The sequence below is a fragment of the Stegostoma tigrinum genome, chromosome 7, assembly GCF_030684315.1.
Source record: "Stegostoma tigrinum isolate sSteTig4 chromosome 7, sSteTig4.hap1, whole genome shotgun sequence".
NCBI lineage: Eukaryota > Metazoa > Chordata > Chondrichthyes > Orectolobiformes > Stegostomatidae > Stegostoma > Stegostoma tigrinum.
This window is the reverse complement of record NC_081360.1, coordinates 96,245,526-96,263,603: the sequence shown is the minus strand read 5'-3', so window position 1 is coordinate 96,263,603 and position 18,078 is coordinate 96,245,526. Positions and strand designations below refer to the sequence as shown.

At 45.4% G+C, this 18,078-nt stretch overlaps 1 protein-coding gene across 2 annotated transcripts in view; it reads right to left on the bottom strand.

Annotated features, from left to right (window-relative positions):
* slc15a2 (solute carrier family 15 member 2) overlaps positions 1-18,078 on the bottom strand; it is a 111,886-nt gene that overhangs the window by 53,634 nt on the left and 40,174 nt on the right. For both annotated transcript variants that reach the window (XM_059647527.1, XM_059647528.1), the window contains 4 exons: positions 15,989-16,066; positions 14,962-15,044; positions 7,548-7,634; positions 7,343-7,432 (listed from right to left, as the gene is read on the bottom strand). In XM_059647527.1, coding sequence (XP_059503510.1) covers positions 7,343-7,432; positions 7,548-7,634; positions 14,962-15,044; positions 15,989-16,066 — 338 coding nt within the window. The remainder of the gene's footprint in view (positions 1-7,342; positions 7,433-7,547; positions 7,635-14,961; positions 15,045-15,988; positions 16,067-18,078) is intronic.

Sequence of the window (18,078 nt, the reverse complement as noted above, 5' to 3'; positions counted from 1 at the left end):
TCTGGCTATTGACTCTCGTGACAGTTTATCTGCTCACCAGTCCTTTTCCCTTCCCTGCTTCAGTTGTACTCTCTGTAGCTTTCCTTTTCGTCCCCCTCACCCCACTGCCCTACCTGGAAAGTGGAGTCAAGGAGAGGAGCGAGCGGTTAGTGTCAGAGTACAGAGAGTGAACTGCGTCCTGTGGTGGGCCGTGTCCTGTGGTGGGACGGATCGAGCGGGCCGTGTCCTGTGGTGGGACAGAGCAAGTGGGCTGTGTCCTGTGGTGCGACGGAGCGAGCGGGCCGTGTCCTGTGGTGCGACGGAGCGAGTGGGCCATGTCCTGTAGTGGGACGGTGCGAGCGGGCCGTGTCCTGTGGTGGGACAGAGCAAGTCGGCTGTGTCCTGTGGTGCGACGGAGCGAGTGGGCCATGTCCTGTGGTGGGACGGTGCGAGCGGGCCGTGTCCTCTGGTGGGATGGAACGAGCTGGCCGTGTCCTGTGGTGGGACGGAGCGAGTGGGCCGTGTCCTGTAGTGGGACGGAGCGAGTGGGCCATGTCCTGTGGTGGGACGGTGCGAGCGGGCCATGTCCTGTGGTGGGATGGAGCGAGCTGGCCGTGTCCTGTGGTGGGACGGTGCGAGCGGGCCGTGTCCTGTGGTGCGACGGAGCGAGCGGGCCGTGTCCTGTGGTGCGACGGAGCGAGCGGGCCGTGTCCTATGGTGGGACGGAGCGAGCGGGCCGTGTCCTGTGGTGGGACAGAGCAAGTGGGCCGTGTCCTGTGGTGCGACGGAGCGAGTGGGCCACGAACTGGGCTCGTTTTGGGATGCAGTGGGGGAAGGGGAGATTTTGAAGCTGGTGAAGTCCACATTGATACCATTGGGCTGCAGGGTTACCTCTCGCTCGCTCCTTTCCTTGACTCCACTTTCCAGGTAGGGCAGTGGGGTGAGGGGGACGAAAAGGAAAGCTACAGAGAGTACCCTGCTGCCCAATGGTATCAATGTGGACTTCATCAGCTTCAAAATCTACCCTCCCCCCACTGCATCCCTAAACCAGCCCAGTTCGTCCCCTCCCCCCACTGCACCACACAACCAGGCCAGCTCTTCCCCTCCACCCACTGCATCCCAAAACCAGTCCAACCTCTCTCTGCCTCCCTAACCTGTTCTTTCTCTCACACATCCCTTCCTCCCACCCCAAGTCGCACCTCCATCTCCTACCTACTAACATCATCCCACCTCCTTGACCTGTCTGTCTTCCCTGGACTGACCTATCCCCTCCCTACCTCCCCACCTATACTCTCCTCTCCACCTATCTTCTTTTCTCTCCATCTTTGGTCCGCCTCCCCCTCGCTCCCTATTTATTCCAGAACACTCACCCCATCCCCCTCTCTGATGAAGGGTCTAGGCCCGAAACGTCAGCTTTTATGCTCCTGAGACGCTGCTTGGCCTGCTGTGTTCATCCAGCCTCACATTTTATTGTAAAGGGTGTAATATTTACTTCAAGGGCCATTGCCTGTTTAAGAGCTCCACAAGGCTCTGGACTAATATCTTCATCACGATTCAAATGGAAACTTATGACCAATGGACTCCTTTCAGTTTAATGTGGTCAAGAGTTTAAAATGTGACCACTACTCTGTAATCTTAAGCTGTGAACCTACACCTTGCTTGCCACAAAGCTGAAGTCCAGACATAAAGCAGCACTGAGGTTCTGCAAGTCACTTCAGTCAGGAAGCGATATCACCTTCTCCCGGTGCAGGAAAAGTCCTGACAACGTGGGAGATGGTCCACCTATTTTACAGTCACTCTCGAGTCGTGTTAACAGACAAGAAAATCAGGGAAGTTGTAAACTCACTCTCGCCTGCTTTATTCTTTCTCACAAAAGTCAAGATTGGCCTCTATTAGTAAACACTGGGTTTCTAGTTACTGGTAAACTTTCGGTTTCTTTGAGTAAACAAGGCTTCCCTGCGAAAAGGCCAAACTTAAAGTGTTTGCAAAAGAAGAAAATGCGAGGGGAGGAAATACTTTTCTATGCAGTGGATTGTAATCGGGGTATGGAGTGCACTGCCCGAAGTGTAGTGGAGGCTGGTTCCGCTGAGCCATTTGAGAGGGCATTAATTAAATCGGAACAATGTGCAGGGCTAGCAGGGAAGGAGATGGTGGTTGACACTAAATCAGAAGGTACAGACAGCGGATGCAGGCACAACGGGTTCTGCACCATAACATCCTTTGAAAATTTACTGAGTGTATGGCCAGTTTTTCCTCAAAGGGTGACACTTACATCTTTCTCGCAGTAGCACACAAACGGTCCTTGAAGTGGAACGCGGCCAGCACAGTTTATTCCAGGTTGCTGTGCAACTATGAGCTTGCACAACTGAGCAAACACATTGGGCATCATTTCCAAAACTCATTAGAACAACAGTCCCAACAACATGAATTAGACAAAAATGATAGCACGGAAGGCGGCTGGGTTGGTGTGGGTGGCTCAGCGGTCAGTGCTGCTGCCTCACAAGGTCAAGCAGCTGGGTTCGATCCCACCCTCAGGCAACTGCCCATGTGCGTTTCCTCCAGGTACTCCAGCTTCCTCCCACAGTCCAAAGGTGTGCAGGCTCGGTGGATTGGCCACACTAAATGTGGTATTACAGGGATTGGGTAGAGGGGATGGGATGCACTTCAAAGGGTCAGTATGGGCCAAATGGCCTCCTCCTGCACTGCAGGGATTCAAAGTTCAACTCAAGCCTTCTCTGACCATTCTTCATCATCCCATTCTACTGGAATATCCACCTATTCCTTTCTCACTCATGTACCTCTGCAGTTTCCTGTGAAATATAATGTCTAGTCCCAGGGTGAGGTTTCTCATTGTGTTATCGTTCCTGACGGGATACCCCAAGCCGTTAAGGTCCTATGTGAAAGGGGATGAACTGGTTTCCCCCATCTTTATTTATCTGACCCGCACCCCCAACACACCCACCCCAACTGCTAACTGGCTCACAAGAAAGTAAACTTTTAAAAAGAAAATGCATCACTTCGGTTGCAGTGATAATGGGAACTGCAGATGCTGGAGAATCCAAGATAACAAAGTGTGAAGCTGGATGAACACAGCAGGCCAAGCAGCATCTCAGGAGCACAAAAGCTGACGTTTCGGGCCTCGACCCTTCATCAGCAAGTTCACTTCGGTTGCAGATGCCTTTCTCTCTCTCAGACCCAAAATAAGTTATTTTTAAGAGAAACCAATTTAATCCAGCTCAGTTGAATCAACAAAGGGATTGAGTTCGTTGACACTGGCACAACTCAGGAAAATACAGAATAGAAAAGAAACCATGATGAGTCTTAAAGCAGCAGAGAGTTGAACATTGCAGTGGAGGTTACTAATAGTACTGGTATTGGTAGTTAAAGCGTCCCTTTTTTGTTCATTGGATAAGGGCTTCATTGGCTATGCAGCATTTATTGCCCATCCCTAATTGCCTAGAGGGCAGTTAAGAGTCAACCACATTTTTGCAGGACTAGAGTCACATGTAGGCCAGACCAGGTAAGGATGGCAGTTTCCTTCCCTAAAGGACATTAGTGAACCAGATGGGTTTTTCCTGACAATTGACAATGGATTCATGGTCATCATTAGACTCTTAATTCCAGATATTTTATTGAATTCAAATTCCACCAACTGCCATGGCTGGACTCAAACCCAGTCCCCAGAGCATTATCTGGGTCTCTGGATTAACAGTCCAGTGATAATACCACTAGGCCACAGTGATAATACCACTCTACCAATCTGAGAGAGCCAGCCATGGATGTCTAAGGAAATAAAGGAAAGTAAACATACAAAGAAGCAAACAGCAGTGGGAAATTAGTAGACTGGGATTTCTTTAAAGGCCAACAGAAAGCCGCAAAAAGAAAGCTATAAAGAAAAGTGAAATAGATTATGAGAGTAAACTGCTCAGAATATAACAACAGGCAGCAAAAGTGTCTATAAACATGTAAATCGTAAAAGAGTGGTGAAGGTAAACATTGGTCCTTTAGAGGATGCGAAGACCAATTTAATAACTGGGAATGAGGAAATAGCCGAGGCATTAAACAGTGATTTTGTGTCGGTCTTCACAGTGGAAGACACAAATAACATGCCGAAAACTAATAGCAAGAAGATTATAGCAGGTGAGGACCTAGAAGCTATCATTAGCACTAAGGAGGCAGTGCTGGGAAAGCTGATGGAGCCAAAGATAGACAAGTCTCCTGGCCCTGATGAAATGCATCCCAGGGTAATAAAAGGGGTGATGGGGGGAATAGCAAATGGGCTAGTAATTATTTAACAAAATTCACTGGACTCTGGGGTGGTTCCTGCAGATTGGAAAACAACCAAAGTGACACCATTGTTTAAAAAAGGAAGTAGACAAAAAAACAGGTAACCATAGGCCAGTTAGCTTAACTTCGGTAGTGGGGAAAATGCTTGAATTAAGGGAAAATAGCAAGGCATCTGGATATAAAATTTCCCATTGGGAACACCCAGAATGGGTTCATAAAGGGTAGCGCATGTTTGACTAATTTGGTGGAATTCTTTGAGGACATTACTTGCATGGTGGACAATGGGGAACCTGTGGATGTGGTGTATCTGGATTTCCAGAAGACATTTGGCAAGGTGCTACACCAAAGGCTGCTACATAAGATAAAGTTGCACAGTATTACAGGTAATGTATTGGCATGGATAGATGATTGGTTGACTAGGAGAAAGCAAAGAGTAGGGGTAAATGGGTGTTTTTCTGGTTGGTGGTCAGTGGCTAGTGATGTGCCTCGGGGATCAGTATTGGGACCTCAGTTGTTTACAATTTACATAGATGATTTGGAGTTGGGGACTAAGTGTGTCGTGTCAAAATTTGCAGATGACACTAAGGTGAGTGGTAGAGCAAAGTGTGCAGAAGGCCCTGAAAGTCTACAGAGGGATATAGATAGTCTAAGTAAGTGGGCAAAGGTCTGGCAGATGGAGTACAATGTTTATAAGTGTGAGGTCATCCATTTTGGTAGGAATAACAGCAAAATGGACTATGTTTTAAATGGTAAAAAATTGCAGGACGCTGCTGGGCAGAGGGACTTGAGTGTCCTTGTGCATGAAATGCTGAAGGTGGGATTGCAGGTCCAGCAGGTAATTAAAAAGGCAAATGGAATTTTGTCTGTCATTGCTAGAGGGATGGAGTTTAAAAACAGGGAGGCTATGCTGCAGCTGTATAGGGTCCTGGCGAGGCCACACCTGGAGTACTGTGTGCAGTTTTGGTCTCCTTACTTGAGAAGAGATATACTAGCACTGGAGGGGGTGCAGAGGAGATTCACTCTGTTGATTCCAGAGTTGACAGGGTTGGAATATGATGAAAGACTGAGTAGACTGGGACTATACTCATTGGAATTCAGAGGAATGAGAGGAGATCTTATAGAAACATTTAAGATTATAAAGGGAATAGATAAGGTGGAGGCAGGGAGGTTGTTTCCACTAGCAGGTGAAACTAGGACTAGAGGGCATCGCCTCAAAATAAAGGGAAGCAGATGTCGGACTGAGGCCAGGAGGACCTTCTTCATCCAAAGGGTTGTGAATCTGTGGAATTCCCTGCCCAGTGAAGCGGTTGATGCTACCTCGCTGAATGTTTTTAAGGCAAGGCTAGATAAATCTTTGAACAGTACAGGAATTAAGGGTTATGGTGAGCTGGCGGGTGAGTGGAGCTGAGTCTCAAAAAGCTTAGCCATAATCTTATTAACTGGCGGGACAGGCTCAAGGGGCCAAATGGCCTACTCCTGCTCCTAGTTCTTATGCTTTCTTCCTGTCATTTCACAATCCTTACTTTGGTAACTTGGTTTAGATTTTGTCATTATGATTCCTTTCGACTGTAACTGACTTTCAGCATTCAGAGTGAGACAGACAGTCCTTTAGTTAGCAAACAGAAGTTGCTGGAAAAGTTCAGCAGGTCTGTCAGCATTGTTAACGTTTCGGGTCTGGTGACCCTTCCTCAGAAGTTCTCTTGACACTGATTCTCTCTCCGCAGATGCTGCCAGTCCTGCTGAATTTCTCCAGTGTGTTCTGTTTGTTTCACGATATTCTCATTTAAAACTTTAAATCACAAATTGACAGGTGCAAGGATGACAGGGTGGAAGGTCCACCAAATGAACAAGGCCCTTCAACTCAAAGAGTGGACAGTACCCATAAACCTTGACTTGATAAAGGTGGTGGAAACAGATTGCATGATTGAATTTAAAAGGGAGTTGGATAGGTTCTTGAAGTTGCAGTTGGCTACAGGCAACAAGTGAGGGTGCAGGCTAAACATGATGGGCTATCTATTAAAGGGTTGACCTTCTTCTCTACAATACCTTACACTGACTCCATAATTACTCATGTGGTGCATGTTTTCAAGACGTCTGACATAGAAACACAGAAAACAGGAGCAGGAGTAGGCCACTCGGCCCGTCAAGCATGCTCCACCATTCAATACAAACATGGCTACTCATCCAACTCAGACCCCTGTCCCCACTTTGACCCTGTACTTTTAGCTCCCTTTATCCCTCAGAAATAAATCTAACTCTTTCTTGAAAACATTCAATGTTTTGGCCCCAACTGCTTTCTTCTGACAGAGAATTCCACAGGCTCACCACTCTCTGGGTGAAGAAACTTCTCCCCATCCTAACCCTAAATGGCCTACCTCACATCCTTAGACTGTGAGCCCTGGTTCTGGGCTTCCCAGTCATTGAGAACATGCTGCCAGTGTTTATCCTGTCCATTCCTGCTAGAATTTAATAGGTTTCTATGAGATTTTCCCCCTTTGTTCTTCTAAACTCCAGTGAATATCGCCCTAACTGATTCAATCACTCTTCATACATCTGTCTTGCCTCTGCATTGTGGTAAACCTTTGTGGCATTCCCTGTGCAGACAGAACATTCTTCCTTAGAGAAATAGACCAAAACTGCACACAATACTCCAGATGTGGTCTTATCAAGGCACTGTGCAATTTCAGTAAGGCATCCCTGCTCCTGTATTCCAATCCTCTCCTTGTGAAGACCATCATACCATTTTCTTTCTTCAGTGCCTGCTGCACCTGTATGTTTCTGTCCTTTACTTTCCCTTACACACTTTGGAAAATGTGCCTCCTTATTGCATCGCCTTGGTTTACCATGAAGTCATGCTCCAGGTTTATCATCTCCATGTTGTCTATTCCCACATATTCCTGCACTCTTTGCAGTCTTCCATTGAGGTAAAGAAGTCCAACTTTTTCAAACCCACAATGAGAGTTCAGGTTGGTGGAGCACAAATCCCTTTCCATACGTGCCAACTCCTCTTCACCAGCCTGAGTCATTGATTATTTCGAGGTACCCAGCTCAAATCCCAGATGAATAAGGTCTTTACCTGTTGGTCAAAGAGTGCCCAGAACATTGGGAGTGGAAGGTAGAGGAACAGGACTCGAGTAACCATCTTAATTTCTTCAATCAGATGTTTCTGTAAAAAAAGAACATATAAAATTGAGTTCATCCACACTTATTAGTAAATGGAATTACTTCAAAAATGTGTCCTGTATTCAAACAATTCAACAAAAAAAAACTGCGACATTTACTGGATACTTTTCTCTTGCCCAGTCAAGCCAATGTTCCCGCCTCGGATAAATTTTGCTGCGATGCCTCCAGCGATTTCCTATGGAAAACTGGAAGAGAAGACAATTCTTTTTAAAAGGTGCTCCTGGAATGAACTTTCGGCCAGAAAACATTTGGAGAATTTAAGACAAAATAGCTACATTGCATGAAAGATGTTGGCTGCAGTTGGGATCCTTTTGAATTTGTCCAGTGCTTTATCTCGAATTACGTTTGAGGTTCTAAGTATAATTTTGCCAAGATGTCAATTTTAAATTTAAACGTAAGTTTTAGTCCCCATCAAGTTTGGCTGCTTGTAGAACCTGGGAATTGTCAGTCACCCTTGTTTCTTAAAAAGAGAATAGTTTTATGGCTTACAGATCATGGTGCTGAATCAGGGACACAGATATTAAAGAGAAGTGCCTGGCATCTGATGTCCCATTATCCAGAATTCTTATGCAACCAGAAAACTAGGGAAGTAGTTTTCCTCACTCTGGAAACTGACTGCTTAATTGCCTCTTACTCCCTTTTCTGACAAAACCTCGTTGATGGTAGCGATGAGGGTCCTGGTCACAACTGGCACATTCACATAATCTGCAGCTCTCCTACACTTACACGTTCCCATTGTGTGTTGGATACCGGGAAGTTTACTGTCGTGACTCCAATGTCTGGGGCCATTGGTGGACAGAGAAACAGCATTAACACTTCGAGACTGTACAACTTAGAGGAGTCTACCTCATTTCAGTCTTAAATTGATGTTGCTTTCTTCTGAGACTATACCTTCTGGCCCATGACTCTCTTACAAAGGGAAACATACTCTGAGCATTTAGCCTTTCAAGCTCCTTAAGAATCCTGCCTGCCATAATGAGATCACCTCTCATTCTTCTAAATTTCAATGAGCATTATGCTTTTAGAGTCACAGAGTAATACAGCATGGAAACAGACTCTTCGGCCCAAACTGGTCCATGCTGACCACGGCGCATATGGTCCGTATCCCTCTAAACCCTTTTCATCCATGTACCTTTCCAAGTGTTTTATTAAATGTTGCTATTCTACCTATCTCAACCCTAAAGAGGGATTTAATAATGGGAAATGGCCAAGGTATTGAACAGATATTTTGTGTCAGTCTTCACAGTAGAAGACACAAACAGCATGCCAATAATTGATGGCAAGGAGACTGTGGAAGATGAGGATGACCATCATCACTAAAGAGGCACTGTTGGGCAAGCTAATGGGTGAAAGGTAGATAAGTCTCCTGGCCCTGATAGAATGTATCCCAGCATACTAAGAGTGATGGTGGAAAAAAATAGCAAATGGACTTGTGGTAATTTACCAAAATTCACCAGACTCTGGGGCAGTTCCAGCAGACTGGAAAACAGCAAATGTCATGCTACTGCTCAAAAAAAGATGTAAACAAAAGGTGTGTAGCTATAGGCCAGTTAACAACTTCTGTAGCGTGGAAAATGCATGAATCTATAATTAAGGAAAAAAAAGTCAGATATCTAGACAGAAATTATCCCATTGGGCAGATGCAGCATTGGTTCATGAAAGGCAGGTCATGTTTAAATAATTTACTGGAATTCTTTAAGGATATTACGAGCACAGTGGACAATGGTAAACCAGTTGATGTGGTGTATCTGGATTTCCAGAAGGAATTCGATAAAGTGTCACACAAGAGGCTGCTGCATAAGATAAATGTACACGGCATTCCGGGTCTTGTATTAGCATTGGTAGAAGATTGGTTAACTAACCGGAAGCAAACAGTGGGGATAAATGCGTGTTTTTTGGTTGGTGATCAGTGGCTAGCGGTGTGCCTCAGGGATCACTGTTATGACCTCAACTGTTAACAATTTACACAGATGATTTAGAGTTGGGGACCAAGCGTAGTGTATCAAATTCACAGATGACTCTAGGATGAGTGGTTGAGCAAAGTGTGCAGAGGACACAGAAAGCCTGCAGAGAGATATAAATAGGTTAAACGAGTAGGTAAGGGTCTGGCAGATGGAGTATGATGTCGGTAAATGTGATGTCATTCATTTTTACTCAAATCCTTAGACTTTTCCAGCATGTCTCCAGAATCTTTGCTTCCCCAACATGTCAAGTACATAATGTTAGATTTATAGAATTTTGCAGCACTAAGTGAGAGACTTTGACCCTCCCTGTCTTTGAAAGTGCCATCCAACTTTAATCCCACACCCGAGCTTTGGAAGCAGAGAAGACAATGGCTCTATTCTTCAATCTGTGCCAAAAGGGTATGTCTCAATCACAGATCACAACATCCACCATGGAAGCAAGTCTTGAGTTATAATGGGGTGTGGTTGGCACCAATATAACTCACACAGTGCATCTTACCCACTGAGCCAACTAACTCCCGCCAGAGGGAGCTCAGGTTGATATGGCAACATAGACCATAGGTCTGGAATTATGGAGTGATGGCTGCGGCTCTATTTTACTTTCCATTACAAGGCTGACCAGGAACTTCTCCAGCGTTTATTTGTTCATTTGTGGGACATTGTGTCGCTGGCCAACCAGCATTTCTTGCCTGTCCCTAGCTGCCCTTGAGAAGGTGGTCAGCTGCCAAAGTGAACCACGGCAGTCCACCTGCTGTGGGTTGACCCATAATGTCGTTAGGGAGGGAATTCCAGGATTTTGGCCCAGCAACAGTGAAGGAATGGTAATATATTTCCAAGTCAGCATGGTGAGTGGCTTGGAGGGGAACTTGGAAGTGGTGGTATTCCCATAACGTCTGCTGCCCTTGTCTTTCCAGAGGGAAGTGGTTGTGGGTTGAGAAGGTGCTGTCTGAGGATCTTTGGTGAACTACTGCAGTGCATTTTGTGTATACTATGTATACACTGCTGCTACTGCGCTTCAACGGTGGAGGGAGTGGATGCTTCTGGGTGTAGTGCTGATCGAGCAGGCTGCTTCATTCTGGAAAGAATCAAGCTTCTTGAGTGTTGTTGGGGCTGCACTCACCCAGGCAGGAGTACTCCATCGCACTCCTAACTTGGGCCTTAAGGATGGTGGACAGGTTCTGGGGTATCAGGAGGTGCGTTACTCTCACCAATGGTCATTAGTGAGTGTGGAATGGAGTTGCAGGTGGACACTCAACCTTTTTTGGCTGTGTTATGAGCAAACCATCCTTATTCATGGTATGGAGTGGGACCTGAACGAGGATCTCCTTGCTCAGAGGTAGACATACCACCGTTACCCCACAAAGCCTTCAGGATGAGCTAATAGTGCTCAAAATTTTGAAATGAGTACACAGGGAGAGAAAAGTGCCACCAGAAGGCACAAATTTAAGATAATAAGCAATTTTAAAGAAGGAAAATTGTGTTTTGCCTCATTCATTGTTACCAAATGGAATGCACAGGCCTGAAAGAAGAGTAGAGTCAATCAGACATTCGGAAAAAGAGAACTGAATATACTTTCTCAGGACAACTGGGAAAGAGCACGAGGCATGGGATGAATGGAACAACTCTTCAAGGAGCCAGCACAGACCAGACAAACTGAATGGCTTCCTTCTGTGCTGGACCATTCAATCATTGTATGGCCTCCTTCACAACAGCAGGATTGGCTGCCAACAACGGCACAGCACTGGCAGCTCATTCAGCCCAATGCAGCCACTTCGAGGAAGAGGAGGCAGGGAGGACAGAAGGTGGTTGAGAAAACTGTTCCCAAGGGAAACATTTAAAAACGTACTTTAAAATTTTCTAGGAGGCTTTGGTCCAGCATGTAACACAATAGCAATCTGAAACTGATAGAGGAAGTGAAACTATGATGAGGTGCGAAGCCAGACTACATGTGACTTGTGCACAGAACTGCTACAGCCCACAATATAACACCTGAACATTAGAATTATTAGAAGTGAGTTAATACTCAAAATGCTCATCAAGTTCCTTCTTTAAATCATCACAGTCACGTTTTGTCCCCCAAGGTTCATTCTCTTACAAGCAATGTCCAAATGCCTGTTGTATTTGTTCAAAAATAATCACTTTGGTTCTTTCTCTAACTGAGGTTGTGAAGTTACTTCTTTGAGCATTACTCCAGGCAGCTATGATTCAGTTTGTAGCACTCGATGGTTCAAAGTTCTTACCAGAAACTGAGTGTAAATATGTAGACTGACAATCCCCAATGTGTAGTGCTGACAAGTGCACGGTCTTTCTGATGAGCTGTTAGACTGAGGAGTTATCACTCTCGCAGGCAGATCAGAGAATTAAACTGTACAGAAGAGGCCCTTCAGCCCATCTGGCCTGCACCAACAAAAAAATAGTCTGGATTTGAGTTATGAAGAGATGCTGGATAGGCTGGGACTTTTTTCACTACAGCACGGGAGGTTGAGGGGCAATCTTATAGAGGGCTATAAAATCACAAGTGGCATAGATAAGGTGAATGGCAGATGTTTTCTTTTACCCCAAGATGGAGATTTCACGACTAGGGGGTACATATTTAAGATAGAAGGAGGAAGATGTAATAAAGACACGATGGACAACTTTTCTGCACAGACAGTAATTTGTGTGTGGAAGGAGCTTCCACGGGAAAGTGGTGGATGTGAGTACAGTTACAACATTTAAAAGACATTTGGATAATTATATGAATAAAAAAATTGTGCACAAGCACCCCAAGATCCCAGTGTTCCCCTGAGCTTCCTGGTCTCCTGCCATTCATTGCATGCTCCCTGGTCTTGTTACGTATTCCAAAGTCCATCACCTCATACCTTTTCAAGCTTAAATTCCATCTGCCTCAGATGTGCCCGTCTGACCAATCCACCGTTATCCTCCTGTCACCTAAGGCCTCCTTCCTTGCTCTGAATCACCTGGCCAATCTTCACGTCATCGCAAATGTACTTATCACACCCACCCCCCAACATTTTCTCCTACAACATTTATATACATCACAAATAATGGGGACCCAGCAACTGGTTTCTGTGGTATGCCACTGGACACTGGCTTCTAGTCACACAACCAGCAATCTACCACCAGCCTCCTCCTATGAAGCCACATTTTGATCCAACTTGGCAAATTACCCTGGATCCCGCGTGCTTTTGCGTCCTTGATCAGTCTTCTGTATGGAACGTAGAAAATCCCACAGCAATGCTTTGAAGAGGAGGAAAGGCACTTCACCCTGGTGTCTGCACTTATCCCAAAAGCAATGCTCAAAAATTAAGCAGGGCCAATTTCAAATTGTGGGAGCTTGGTGCTCAATTGGGCGACCAGGTTTCCGACAACCATGACTACACCTTGAAAACATCTCATTGGCTGTAAAGTACTTTGGGGAATCCTGAAGTCAAGAAAAGGTGCTATGCAAATGCAACTTCCTTTCTATGAGCACAGAGTGCAGTCGACATTGGTTTTGTAGCTGGGTACAGTTCCTCATGATGTTTGTCTCTCCATTGATCATTTCAGTCCTTTCAGATTATGCCAACAACACTGGATATCCCCTCTCCGGCCATCCACCTGAGTTAGGATTATGGAAGCAGGCTGTCAGAGGCACCAAATCCATGCTAACCCTCCAAAAACCATCCCACCTGATCCTGTCACCCTGTATATCCCATGGCTACTCCACTGTCAGCAATTTAGCATGGCCAATCCACCTAACATGCATGTCTTTGGACTGTGGGAGGAATCCGGAGCACTCAGAGGAAACTTGTGCAGATATGAAGAGAATGTGCAAACTCCACGCAGACAGTTGCCCAAGGGTGGAATTGAACTCAGGTTCCTGAGGCTGTGAGGCACTGGGGCTAACCGCTGAGCCACTGTGCCACGCCAGATCTCTGTTTGTACTATTATCCAGATAAATCAACAGCTGTTTATTTCAGAGATGGGGATGTATGTCGCCCAGTATATTGGCACTAGTCTATATCTCTGCACTGCTCACCATGCTGGTCGTATGTTTGACTTGGGCCAACGAGCTTTCACCCTGCTCAAGGTATTGACAGTTCTCAGCATGTTTGAACCATCCTGTTACAATGACAATTGCCCTCTGATACCCAACTCTCCAAAGAAAGCCTGCAAAACAGACTGCAGGAGAACAGAAGGCATCTTTGGTGACCCAGGAGAAAGGGGACAGCGTTGAAGAGTAGGAATAGCGGGACTGCTCTTTGAAACAGCCAGTAGCTCAAATGACCATAAGGCCCAGATGCAGAAGTAGGCTGTTTGGCCCTATGAGTCCACTCCGCCATTCATTCCAACCATGACTTACTTGATAATCCTCAACTCCTGCCCTATTGCCATCAACCTTTATTCCCTGAGATAACATGGTGTGGAGCTGGATGAGCACAGCAGGCCAAGCAGCATCAGAGGAGCAGGAAAGCTGACGTTTTGGGTCGAGACCCTTCTTCAGAAAACCTTGATTCCCTGACCGATTACTGAAATAGCCTCCAACTTGTATTTTCAATGTTGGAGCTGATTTCCTCAAATTCTAGGAGCAGTAAATATTTGTTTTATGAGCTGCTGCATTGTTTTGGAAATTTGGGAAAAAGAAGACCAAAACAACGACACTTTAAAAAGTAGGAAAACAGACAAAGGCGGTGACCACATGTGGAGTGACGCAGATAGGAAGAAGCCGACACTGTTATCAGACCCAGCAGTAACCTGTGCAGCTCCTGCCTTTGCTGTCTGGTTTCAAGTATCTCTGGTCATCGGAGTTTGTTCGAAGTAAAAACAAAACAAACAGCGAAATTCACAGCTGATCTTAGAGAAACCTGTGTGAAGGAGCAAGACAGCAGCTAAGTGGCTTTTTAAAATGTAACCATACTGGTTTCTTTTGCATATCAAAGATGTTGCCAGGGTTGGAGGGTTTGAGTTATAGGGAGAGGCTGAATAGACTGGGGCTATTTTCCCTGGAGGGCTAGAGGCTGAGGGGTGACTTTATAGAGGTTTATACAATCATGAGGGGCCTGCAAAGCTTAATAGACAAGGTCTTTTCCATGTGGTAGGAGAGTCCAAAATTAGACGGCATAGGTTTAAGGTCAGAGGGGAAAGATTTAAAAGAGATGTAAAGGGCAACTTTTTCACTCAGCAGGTGGTGTGTGTATGGGATGAGCTGCCAGAGGAAGCGGTGGAGGCTGGTACAATTACAACATTTAAAAGGCATCTGGAACGGTACATGAACAGGAAGGTTTAGAGGGATATGGGCCAAATGCTGGCAAATGAGACTAGATTTATTTAGGATATCTGGTCGGCATGGAGGAGTTGGACCGAAGGATCTGTTTCCATGCTGTACATCTCTATGACTCTATGACTCGATGTTGAGCTGCTCTACAATTTGAAGAGTTAGTGTACCAAAATCCATTTAACAGAACTGTTACATGTAAAATAAGCTTTCCAATAATGATGCTGTTTTTACGAATGGGTGTTAATTATAAAGAAAGGATGGTCACTGAATTACTCCTGAGGCACTCACCCCAATACAGCTACACACTTTAACCAGCATATTTCCTTGTGGGGGGAGTTTTTTGTAGAGCACACTTCCAGATACGAATACAACTAAACATAAGGAAAAGATGATCAAGTTATTGTTCACATTTTCATGGCACTTGCTCTTCATCCCATCATTCCCCGTTCACAATGCTCCCATTTACAAATGGGAATTTGGGGTCATCTAGCATGCTGATGTCAATGCCAACTTTACAAACCCATGATGGCCACCACCTAGAAGGATGAGGCCAGTCAATGTCTCATGGGAGCACCACATGCAATCATAGAAACCCTACGCGTGGGGAGGCGCCATTCAGCCCATCAAGTCTGCACTGATCCTCCTGATTGTGGGAGGAAACTGGAGCACCCAGTGGAAACCCACACTGACACAGGGGAAATGTGCAAAGTCCACACAGACAGTCACCTGAGGCTGTAATTGAACCTGGACCCAAGCAATGCGTGGCAACGGTGCTAATTTCTGAAACACTGTGCTGCCCCGACCACCTCTTGCTGCCCCTCCAAGTTGTACAACATCCTAGCTTGGATACATATCAGTGTTGCTTCATTATTGTTGGGCCAAAATGGGCCACATCCCATGTCACAGCAATTACTTGGCGAGATAAATCAGCAGAAGGACTACTCTGGTCCAAAAAGGTGCCCCATCACCTTCTCAAAGGATCGGCCATAAATGCGATATTGCCAGTGATGCCGGAACCCAAGAATGAATGGAAGTGATCCTCAGTCCATAGCACAAGGTTATCCTAAATTGCATGAATTGCAAATCATTGAAACCATTGAAATATTGGTTTGTCACTTCAGTCCATTTCTGAGGTTGGTGAGAAGCGGTGTTCGTCGTGAAGCACATGGCGTCTTGACTCCACATCCAATTTGTGCTTCAATACCCACTAAAGCTCCTGACATCGTCTAAAGAAAGGTGATTACCAGATTATTGCAGAAATAACAAGCATGTGAACAACCAAAGACAACTTGCCGAGAGCAGTGTTATATCTCACCTAATGCAATCACCATTAGTGCAGCAGGAACACCAAAGGCAAGAGCATAGCAATCTCCACCAAAGCACTGAACATCAGCTGGAAAATACAACAAGCAATGTCAATGAGGATGGATACAATGAGGATGACCCTTTACAGCAGCTGAACAAACTTGTTATGTGACCAGCAAATCATGAATGAGATCTTCAAACAGAAAACCCATCTTCACCTTCATCTTCACATTATATGAAAGCTCATTGGTCAGCACAATGTTTGGTCTCAGCTATGTCTCGAGAGTTCACATTGGAATTTTCTGTTACCGTTTCCAATTGTTCCTCAGGGAAGTTTTCCCAGGAAGTTATGTATGCGCAATGGGATGGGCAGGTCTCTACACATGACCCTCATGGCATTGAGGGGTTGGTAAGTTTCGGTGACTGGCTAATCATATCCTTCCTATCGCTTTCATATGTTAATGCGAATGGTCTAATTCTGTTGCAATCAATGCAATCTAGGCTGGTATTTCAGTGTAGCCCTGAAGGAATGCTGCACTGCCACTGGTGCAGTCCATGGATGTGATATTAAACCAGGGTCCCCTCTACCCGTTACCATACTCGAGTGGATGTTAAAGAGTCATGGACACTACCTGAAGACTGGTAGAGGGTTCTCCGAATGTGCTGCCTCGCACTAATCCTCAACTAAACCCATGAAAGAGCTTGTGACTAGTTATTTATCTGACTTGAGACTTCAAATGCGGTATAAATGATGCACTGTTGCCGACATAATAGTTCTAAAGGTGTATTTTTGACAAATATTCATTCGGTAGCCTAAAGTCTCAAGAATTTATACTGCTAAAGAAAATGTGCATTTTAATTCAGAACTTGGTACTGCATAAGGCAATTAGGTCCTAGGGAGTGTTGCTGAACAATGAGGCATTGGAGTGCAGACTCATAGTTCCTTGAAAGTGGAGTTGCAGGTAGATAGGATGGTGAAGAAGGCGTTTGGAATGCTCACCTTTATTGGTCAGTACATTGATTATAAGAATAGGGAGATCATGTTGCGGCTCTACAGGACATTGATTAGGCCCCTTTCGGAATACTGCGTTCAGTTCTGGTCTCCCTGCTAAGAGCAAGGATGTTATGAAACGTGAAAGGGTTCATAAAAAATTTACAAGGATGTTGCCAGGATTGGAGGGTTTGAACTATAGGAAGAGCCTGAATAGACTGGGGCTGTTTTCCCTGGAGAGTCGGAGGCTAAGGGGTTACCCAATAGAAACTTATAAAATCGTTAGGGTCATGGATTGGGTAATTAGCCAAGGTCTATTCTCCAGGTTACGGGGGTCCAAAACTAGAGGGCACAGGTTTAAGGTGAGAGGAGAAAGATTTTAAAGGGACCTAACGGACATTTTGTTCACACTGAGGGCAGTGCGTGTATGGACTGAGCAACCAGAGGAAGTGCTGGAGGCTGGTACAATTACACCATTTAAAAGGCGTCTGGATGGGTACAAGAATAGAAAGGGTTCAGAGAGATATGGGCCAAATGCTGGCAAATGGGACCAAATTAATTTAGAATATCTAGTCAGCATGGACGAGTTGGACCAAAGTGTCTGCTTCTATGTTGTACATCTCTGTGGCTCTGAATAGTGCTTCTTTTAAATTCATTCAAGAGTTGAGGACAGCTGAGTAAGCATTTATTATCCATCCGAATTCCCCTTGAGAAGGTGACGGTAAGCTGCCTTCCTTAGTTGCTTAAGTGCATTTGGTGTGGGTGGACACACAATGCCATAAGGGATGGACTTCGAACAAGCATCACTGAAGGCACAACGATATATTTCTAAGTCAGGATGGTGAGTGGCTTGGAGGGGAACTTGCAGGTGATGATGTTCCCATGTTTCTCCTGCCCTTGTCCTTCGAGATGGAAGTAGTCAGAAGGACTTAGAAAGTGCTGTCTGAGGAGCCTGGGTGAATGTCTGCAATGTGTTTTGTAGCTGGTACACATTGCTGCTACTAACTGTTGATGGTGGATGGAGTGGATGTCTGTGGTGTGGTGCTTATCAAGTGGGCTGTTTTGTTCTGGATGGTGTTATGCCTCTTCAGTGTTGTTGGGGCTACACC